Genomic DNA, 10,323 nt, shown 5'->3' with positions numbered 1-10,323 from the left:
CTGTGCACCTACGTTCACGTGTGACAGGTTTCGTCTATGTATGTGTCCAAGTGTCTGAACAAATTTTATCTTGGACTCTGCGCCCGTGAACGGCTCCATGTATTTTACAAAGTGTTTGTATCTGTTCATATGTCCACCTTACTTTTCTCTCACATTGTCTTCATTTGTATCTTTTGTGTTTCTCTGAGGCCAAAGAGCGGCGTAGTATGCTGCTGCAAGCTTGCCTGTGAACAGGTTTAAAAATAATAAAGGAAAAAAAACCTGCCTTAGCAGTGTGTTCGTCGCACCTGAAGATGTCGGCTAGTCGCGCTGACGGAATATTGTGGAGTTTTCACTAAGACATCCGACGTCTCGCCCGAGAACCATACACACAACATGTCCGTCAGGAAAGCCTCAAGCAACATATCCCAGGCATGTATTATAGGGTTCATGTCTGGAGAATATACTGGCCACTCCAGTCGACTGATGTTATCCTGAAGGAAGTCATTCACAAGATGTGCACGATGGGGGCACGAATTGTCGTCCATAAAGACGAATGCCTAGCCAATATGCTGCCGATATGGTGGTGTTATCGGGCAGAGGATAGCGTTCAGTTCACGTATCGTACAGCGTTACGGCGCCTTCCATGACAACCAGCGGCGTACGTTTGCCCCCCCCCCCCCCCGCATAATGCAACCTCGTCCGCCCCCCCGCTGACTGGTCAGCGTGACGTGACAGAACGGCGTCCTCCGGCCCGGGTTCGATTCCTGGCTGGGTCGGAGATTTTCTCCGCTCAGGGACTGGGTATTGTGTTGTCTTCATAATTTCACCCCCATCCGGCGCGCAGGTCGCCCAATGTGGGGTCGAATGTAATAAGACCTGCACCAAGGCGGCCAGACCTGCCTCTCAAGGGGGCCTCCAGGCCTATGACGCCAAACGCTCATTTCCTTTTCCAATGACATCCCAAAACAGCAGGGTACCTCCACCTTGCTGCACTCGCTGGACAGTGTGTCTAAGGCGTTCAGCCTGACCAGGTTGCCTCCAAATACGACGATTGTATAGTTGAACGCATATGCGACACTCATCAGTGAAGAGGACGTGATGCCAATCCTGAGTGGTCCATTTGGCATGTTGTTAGGCCCATCTGTACCGCTCTCCACGGTGTCGTGGTAACAAAGATGGACCTTGGCAATGAGTCGGGAGTGAAGCTGCGCATCATGTAGCCTATTCTGTACAGTTTGGGTCGTAAGCATGTCATTCTCAATGGAGAGAAGTCCTCCGAAGTAAGAGTGATTTCAGGTGTGCCGCAGGGGAGTGTCATAGGACCGTTGCTATTCATAATATACACTCCTGGAAATGGAAAAAAGAACACATTGACACCGGTGTGTCAGACCCACCATACTTGCTCCGGACACTGCGAGAGGGCTGTACAAGCAATGATCACACGCACGGCACAGCGGACACACCAGGAACCGCGGTGTTGGCTGTCGAATGGCGCTAGCTGCGCAGCATTTGTGCACCGCCGCCGTCAGTGTCAGCCAGTTTGCCGTGGCATACGGAGCTCCATCGCAGTCTTTAACACTGGTAGCATGCCGCGACAGCGTGGACGTGAACCGTATGTGCAGTTGACGGACTTTGAGCGAGGGCGTATAGTGGGCATGCGGGAGGCCGGGTGGACGTACCGCCGAATTGCTCAACACGTGGGGCGTGAGGTCTCCACAGTACATCGATGTTGTCGCCAGTGGTCGGCGGAAGGTGCACGTGCCCGTCGACCTGGGACCGGACCGCAGCGACGCACGGATGCTCGCCAAGACCGTAGGATCCTACGCAGTGCCGTAGGGGACCGCACCGCCACTTCCCAGCAAATTACGGACACTGTTGCTCCTGGGGTATCGGCGAGGACCATTCGCAACCGTCTCCATGAAGCTGGGCTACGGTCCCGCACACCGTTAGGCCGTCTTCCGCTCACGCCCCAACATCGTGCAGCCCGCCTCCAGTGGTGTCGCGACAGGCGTGAATGGAGGGACGAATGGAGACGTGTCGTCTTCAGCGATGAGAGTCGCTTCTGCCTTGGTGCCAATGATGGTCGTATGCGTGTTTGGCGCCGTGCAGGTGAGCGCCACAATCAGGACTGCATACGACCGAGGCACACAGGGCCAACACCCGGCATCATGGTGTGGGAAGCGATCTCCTACACTGGCCGTACACCACTGGTGATCGTCGAGGGGACACTGAATAGTGCACGGTACATCCAAACCGTTATCGAACCCATCGTTCTACCATTCCTAGACCGGCAAGGGAACTTGCTGTTCCAACAGGACAATGCACGTCCGCATGTATCCCGTGCCACCCAACGTACTCTAGAAGGTGTAAGTCAACTACCCTGGCCAGCAAGATCTCCGGATCTGTCCCCCATTGAGCATGTTTGGGACTGGATGAAGCGTCGTCTCACGCGGTCTGCACGTCCAGCACGAACGCTGGTCCAACTGAGGCGCCAGGTGGAAATGGCATGGCAAGCTGTACCACAGGACTACATCCAGCATCTCTACGATCGTCTCCATGGGAGAATAGCAGCCTGCATTGCTGCGAAAGGTGGATATACACTGTACTAGTGCCGACATTGTGCATGCTCTGTTGCCTGTATCTATGTGCCTGTGGTTCTGTCAGTGTGATCATGTGATGTATCTGACCCCAGGAATGTGTCAATAAAGTTTCCCCTTCCTGGGACAATGAATTCACAGTGTTCTTATTTCAATTTCCAGGAGTGTACATAAATGACCTGGTGGATGACATCGGAAGTTCACTGAGGCTTTTTGCAAATGATGCTGTGGTGTATCGAGAGGTTGTAACAATGGAAAATTGTACTGAAATGCAGGAGGATCTGCAGCGAATTGACGCATGGTGCAGGGAATGGCAATTGAATCTCAATGTATACAAGTGTAATGTGCTGCGAATACACAGAAAGATAGATCCTTTATCATTTAGTTACAAAATAGCATGTCAGCAACTGGAAGCAGTTAATACCATAAATTATCTGGGAGTACGCATTAGGAGTGATTTAAAATGGAATGATCATATAATGTTGATCGTCGGGAAAGCATATGCCAGACTGAGATTCATTGGAAGAATCCTAAGGAAATGCAATCCGAAAACAAAGGGAGTAGGTTACAGTACACTTGTTCACCCACTGCTTGAATACTGCTCAGGAGTGTGGGATCCGTACCAGATAGGGTTGATAGAAGATACAGAGAAGATCCAACGGAGAGCAGCGCACTTCGTTACAGGATCATTTTGTAATCGCGAAAGCGTTACGGAGATGATAGATAAACTGCAGTGAAAGACTCTGCAGGAGAGACGCTCAGTAGCTTGGTACGGGCTTTTGTCAAAGTTTCGAGAACATACCTTCACCGAAGAGTCAAGTTGTATATTGCTCCCTCCTACGTATATCACGCGAAGAGACCATGAGGATAAAATCAGAGAGATTAGAGCCCACACAGAGGCATACCGACACTCCTTTCCACGAACAATATGAGACTGGAATAGAAGGGAGAACCGATAGAAGTACTCCACCACACACCGTCAGGTGGCTTGCGGAGTATGGATGTAGATGTAGATGTAGATGTAGATCCCGACGTCCTGCGGCTGCACAAAAAGGATTATTCAACATGGTGGCTTTGCTGTCAGGGCTCCTCCAAGTCGTAATCCGTATGTAGCTGTCATCCACTGCAGTAGTAGTGCTTTGGTGGCCTGAAGGAGGCATGTCATCTACAGTTCCTGTCTCTCTGTATCTCCTCCAAATCCGAACAACATCGCTTTTGTTCACTCTGAGACTGCTGGACACTTCCCTTGTTGAGAGCCCTTCGTGATATGTAAATAGGAACGCCTATCTCAGACAAAAAGTGTCTGCGGCACTTGTTAGCTCTGTTACTGCTGCTACAATACCAGGTTATCAAGATTTAAGTGAATTTGAACGTGGTGTTATAATCAGCACACAAGCGATGAGACACAGCATCTCTGAGGTAGCAATGAAGTGGGAATTTTTCCCATACGACCATTTCACGAGTGTACTGTGAGTATCAGGAATCCCCTAAAACATCAAATCTCCGACATCGCTGCGCCCAGAAAAAGATCCTGCAAGAAAGGGGCCGACGACGACTGAAGAAAATCGTTCAATGTGACAGAACTGCAACCCTTCCGCAAATTGCTGCAGATTTCAGTGCTGGGCCATCTGTAAGTGTCAGCATGCGAAACATTCCACGAAGCATGGGATTTCGAAGGCGAAGGCTCAGTCATGCGCCCTTGATGACGGTACGACACAAAGCTTTATGTCTCGCCTGGGGCCGTGAACACCAATATTGGACTGTTGATGACTGGAAACATGTTGCCTGATCGGACGAGTCTCATTTCCAATAGTATCGAGCAGATGGACGTGTACGGGTATGGAGGCAACCTCATGGACCCTGCATGCCAGAAAGGGACTGTTCAAGCTGGTGGAGGCTCCTTAATGGTGTGGTGCATGTGCAGTTGCAGTTATATAGTGACGTGATACGTCTAGATACGACTCTTGACAGGTGACATGTATGTAAGCATCATGTCTGATCACCTGCATCCATTCGTGTCCATTGTGCATTCCGACGGACTTGGGCAATTCCAGGAGGATAATGCGACACCCCATACGTCCAGAACTGCTACAGAGTGGCTCCAGGAACACTCTTCTCAGTTTAAACACTTCCGGTGACCACCAAACTCCGCAGATATGAACATTATTGAGCATATCTGGGGGGCCTTGCAATTTGTTGTGCAGAAGAGATGCCCACCCCCTTGTACTCTTGCAGATTTATGGACAGCCCTGCAGGATTCGTGGCGTCAATGGCCTACAGCACTACTTCAGACATTAGTCGAGTGCATGGCACATCGTGTTGCGGCACTTCTGCGTGCTCGCGGGGGCCCTACACGGTATCAGGTTGGTGTACCGATTTATCTGGCTCTTCAGTGTATTTCTCATGGACGCGGATCGCTGGGTGAAGGTCACCGTGCTCCCCGCAGATTACAGAGTGGTGCGGAAGGTGAGGGCGGCTCGGATGCATGGAACAGGGCCGAAGGTACAGGGTTCGAGAGACCTTACCTCCCCTTCACTTGCGATTGTGTAAATAATGACACATCCTAAATCGGAGTATGAAGAGCCCATACACCTTTGACTGAATAGTAGGACTGAGCCAGTATCTCACGTCTGAGCTGGAATTCTACACTGTTATAAACGTAACCCAACAGATCTCAGCAAGAAAGTGACATCGTAGGTCTAGATCAGTATGCTCGAATTCCACAACGCTACATAAATATCCTGACAGCTGTACGATGGATTGTAGTATCACAGAGCCACCTCATATGCCTCTGTAAACAGCTTGTTTCCAGGTGAGACATCTTGAATTCCGACGTCGTACTAATGCCGCGCCCATATTCCAAATCTCCGATTGTGACGTCATGGAGGCTGTGTTCTATGTCAACCAGAATGACAGTGTACTGCTTTGAATTTTCCGCCAATTTGTACTTAGTACAACAGGTCTAGTTCCACATGAAACACACTAGCACAATTGGGCTGTTCTTTTGCATTTTCACTAGAATTTTGAATTTTCCACCAAAATGGGAATCTCCTGGCAAAATGTGACTTACTGGCCATTTTATACATAGGGCAAATGGCCTGGCCTTTGTCAGATGGAGATGGAGGTGGGTAAAGACTTGAGTCATCGGCGACATCATCGACGTCATTGGTGACAGACTTTTTCCAAGAACCAGCCCTTTTATCCTACTGAAACAAGTAGTATGAATTATAGCCATGCACTGGCAGACATTGCCTTGCTGAAATGTAAGGCATGATGGCTTGCCATGAAGGGCGAAAAAAGGGACGTAAAATATCATCCATGTGCAGCTGTGCCTTAAGGATGTCCTGCAATGAAATGGCACCCCAGACCATCACTTCTGGCTGTTGGACCATATGATGAGAGGGTGTCTGGTTGATATTCCACTGATGTCTAGAGACGCTCCATATATGTCTTTGCTTGTGACTGCGCCTCAGTTCGAAGTGAAATTTATTATTGAAGATACTTTTATTCAATGAAACGAGATTCGAGGCCACAGGCGTGTCTGGAGACGCCCTGGGTAGCGGTGGGTTACCAATCAGACTGTCGTCCCCTATACGACCTGATAACTGAGTCATGGTCGGAGATGCCATTTCTTTTCATAGCAGGACATCTTTGGTTGTCATCTGCGGCACCCTCACAGCACAGCGGTATGTCGGTAACATTCCAGACCCTATTTTGTTGCCCTTCTTGGCAAGCCATCCTGAGATTATATTTCATCAAGATAATGTCCGCCAGAACATGGTGTAACTTTCTACTGCCTGCCTTCATAATTGACAAACCCTACCCTGGCCAGCTAGGTTGTCGCACAGTTCTAACCGAGCCACCTGGATGTGCTGCATGGAAAACTTCCGTGTTGACAGTTTAACCCTCGAGCAGATAACCTAATGCATCAAGCCTTGCTGTCGAAAAAGGCGATCATCATTTGATATTGGATGTGTCAGCCGACATTTCTTTTGGAGGTGGGGAAGGTGATTAACACCATGCCATTGACTGTCACTTGGTTGCTGGATCGAAGTGGTAGCATCTTGTCTCGTCTCCTGTAATGACGAATTTGAAAAAACTGTGGATTACGGTCAGACACGTCGATAAAAGCTCAAGAAGTTTCCCTCTGAGTTTGCTTCTGCTCATCTGTCAGGTTGTGCAGTACAAATCATCTGCATTTTCAAATGCCCTTGAACAGTAGTGCTCACACTCTCTTCACTATCTTCAACTCTCTTACTATTAGTCTCAAACACAACTGGCAATCATCTGCAAGCATCCGCCGTACTGATTCGATATTGTGTGGCATTGTGCTTGTCGATCCGAAAGCCGCTCATCTTCGACTCCTTTCCGTCTCTAACCCATTTTAAGCACTCTAACACAGATGTTTTCAAATCGTTCAAATGGCTCTGAGCACTATGGAACTTAACATCTGTGGTCATCAGTCCCCTAGAACTTAGAACTACTTAAACCTAACTAACCTAAGGACATCACGAACATCCATGCCCGAGGCAGGATTCGAACCTGCAACCGTAGCAGTCGCGCGGCTCCCGACTGCGCGCCTAGAACCGCTAGACCACCGCGGCCGGCACAGATGTTTTACTTACTGCTGGAACACGAGACACACTAATATTCCATGTGTCTCCATTACTGTTTTTTCCTAAATTGAGGCATAACTTCTTGTTAATGTATTTCTTCATTTCGCACCCTATTTGACGATGATATGAGTTCACACACTGACTGTTAGCTGGGTTCTCAGCGTGCACCACTGCTTCGCTTCAGTGATTGATTGAGGTTATGGGAATAAACGGAGAGGTCATCAGTCCTACGATTCCAATGTTACTCGTGAAAGAAAGAGGGTCTGCTATTAGTGGACAGATCCAGTCAGAGGCTTTAATCTGTACAAGGAACCCACACCCACACCCACACCCACACTTGAAGGCATAAAAGGGTAGACCAAATCTAAAAACGGGAGAAGCAGAGCGATAAAAGAGCTGTCTTCACACGGGAGAATGATTGTGGGTCCCAGAGCGAGAAAACATGAAGAGAGAAGGGAGGCCCCAACCCTGGCCCTATTCTAGAAGGGAAGCAAACCCTTATATCCTAAATAAAAACCAGTTTCGTGGAGGAAACTGAATACCTGTTCAAACATCCATGAATTGTCTGCTAATATTAAAGATAAGGAATCTTGAAGACTATACTAAGCACGAAGCACCAAAAGAGGGGTGACATACCACCAATACACATGGTACTGTCACTCTGGCCCCACAACCAGGTTGTGGGGTGACCCATTACTCAAACGAAAACAGTGGGTGAGCCTAGTATGAGCAACATAGGCCTGCCCAGTTAGTCATGCGGTCTAACGCACGGCTTTCCTGTTTGGGAAGGAGGGCCTGGCCCCCGGCACGAATCCGCTCGGTGGATTTGTCTCGAGGTCCAGGGAGCTGGCTAGTCTGTGGATGGATTTTAGGCGGTTTTCCATCTGCCTCGGCAAATGCGGGCTGATTCCCCTTATTCTGCCTCAGCTACACTATGTCGGTGATTGCTGCACAAGTAAGTTCTCCACGTATGCGTATACCACCATTATTCTACCATGCAAACATAGGGGTTACACTCATCTGGTTTGAGATGTTCCTCGGGGGGGGGGGGGGGAGGAGGAGGGGGGGTTCCACCGGGGGCTGAACCACCCAATAACCCTGAAAGAGTCATTCGGTGTGGTACATCAGAGGGGTGAAGTGAACTGCGGTAGTCGTCATGGTGTTGTGGACCACTGCACTGCACCTGTGGTGGGGATGGAGCCTCTACGTCGTTTCTAGGCCCCTGGTTAACATACAATACAATACAATAAGCAACACATAGATGGTGTAAGACAGTGGACTCCTTCCGAGAGGAGCAGAAGGAAGAGCGCCAAACCACAGTAGTCATCTTGATTGTGCAAAGTTTATTACTGAGAGCAGTAGCGCACCAGATGTCATTCCACTTCTGGGCAAAGAGAGATTTGATGTAGATTCGCACATCTGCAGCTGGAACCGTGACAGGGAATGAGGGTAAGTGTCTGCTTCTCCCGTGACACGGTCAGATGGTTCATTCCATGGGATGCCCACATGATTAAGGACCCAGAGGAAGACAACTGAGCAGGCAGCACATCGGAGGGCAGAGAGCAGGTCATGGAGAGCGGAGACCACAGGGTGACCAGATCAGCTTCTGTCGACAGCCTACAGGTTCCTCATTCAGCCAGTACATATAAGAACACTGTGGAGAGAGGAGTGAGTACCAAAATGGAGGGCCCTGTGAATGGCTAGGAGCTCTGATGTGAACACACTACATGATACCAGCAATAAATAGTATTTTAAGCCAGTAGTACAAGTGAAAGCATATCCCACTTTATCGTTTTAGAATCACCATTTGAGAAGTTTCTACCACCCTAGAGCTCTTCGAGGATAGAACTTAGACGATGCCAAAAGACCATAGGTGCGACAGGGACTTTAGCACCATGGGATAGATCAAATCTAATCCGTGGTCATGGCACCATCCAAGGGAGTGTGTGGGAAGAAATACACAGGGTACATTCCAGTGAGAAGAGATGAAGATCCCGAAAGAAGAAAGTGAGAGACATTCCAGACGGCAGTCTCACCCATGAGTACTAATCAGGAGAGCGGTATCTCTCGTTTGCAAAAATCACAGGGTACCCAGGATGGTCAGGGAATCGGCGAATGATGATTGTGTAAGAAACCAGGAGTTGGTTCCATCATATTTGTAGATGGGGAATCCCTGATTCTGTGAGTACACTGACAATGGGACTAGCCTCAAACGCAGCAATAGCCCGAAACTTCTCACAATGGTGAACAGTATCAATTATTTTCAGAGTGGAAGGAACCGCTGAGCGAAAACAGTGTCTACCATAATCTAGTCTGGACAGGACCCGAGCATGGTAAAGATGGAGAAGAGTTGCACAATCTGCACCCCAAGATGTGTGGGCCAGGAGGTGGAGAGCCTTAAGCATCTGCATACAATTAGTCTTCAGGTGGCGAATATAGGGCAGCCACATCAGCTTTTATAAAAAGTAAGGCACAAGTAACGGGACTGTGTTACAACATCTAGAAGCTGGTCGCCTAAATGAAGTTCTGGATCGGGGTGTACTGTTGGTCAGCTGCAAAAACGCATAACCCGCGTTTTGGAGGGAGAAAACTGGAAGCCATGGGAGACGGCCCACACAGAGGCCCATCAGATGGCGCCTTGGAACCGGCGCTCAGCAGATGCTACAGAGTGAGAGCTGCACCAGACGCAAAAATCTACGTTATACAATGCTGGGCTAACCAGAGACCCAACAGACATTACACGCTTATTGATGGCTATGAGGAAGAGGGGGACACTTAGCACAGAACCCTGTGGGATACGGTTCACCTGAATCGGAAGCTGAGGCAAGTGCCAGCTTGAACCTGGAAGAGCTGGTGGGAGAAAAACTCGCGGATAAAAATTGGAAGGGGGAACGAAACCTCCAGTCAGGGTGGGTTAACTAAAATGTCAAAGAAGACTGACAATTTGCTGGAGGTCAGTAAACGCTTGTCAGATTTCTGTTTCCAAGCGGTGGAAATGGTCAGTAGGAGATCGTCATTCCCAGAAGTCACACAGATACAGAGAGAAAAGGCCCCGAGATTCGAGTACATAATGTAATCAGAAACTCTCGAGCAGTTTACAAAGTATGTTCGGCAGCCTAATAGGGCGG

At 49.1% G+C, this 10,323-nt stretch overlaps 1 protein-coding gene across 1 annotated transcript in view; it reads right to left on the bottom strand.

Moving 5' to 3' along the window:
- Positions 1-5,527: 5,527 nt before the first annotated feature.
- The window catches only part of LOC126184498 (uncharacterized), a 172,804-nt gene continuing 168,008 nt past the window's right edge, over positions 5,528-10,323 (bottom strand). The window contains exon 3 of the mRNA XM_049926891.1: positions 5,528-5,782. Coding sequence (XP_049782848.1) covers positions 5,528-5,782 — 255 coding nt within the window. The remainder of the gene's footprint in view (positions 5,783-10,323) is intronic.

The sequence above is a fragment of the Schistocerca cancellata genome, chromosome 4 (genome assembly GCF_023864275.1).
Source record: "Schistocerca cancellata isolate TAMUIC-IGC-003103 chromosome 4, iqSchCanc2.1, whole genome shotgun sequence".
Lineage (NCBI taxonomy): Eukaryota > Metazoa > Arthropoda > Insecta > Orthoptera > Acrididae > Schistocerca > Schistocerca cancellata.
This window is presented reverse-complemented; position numbering and strand designations above follow the sequence as displayed.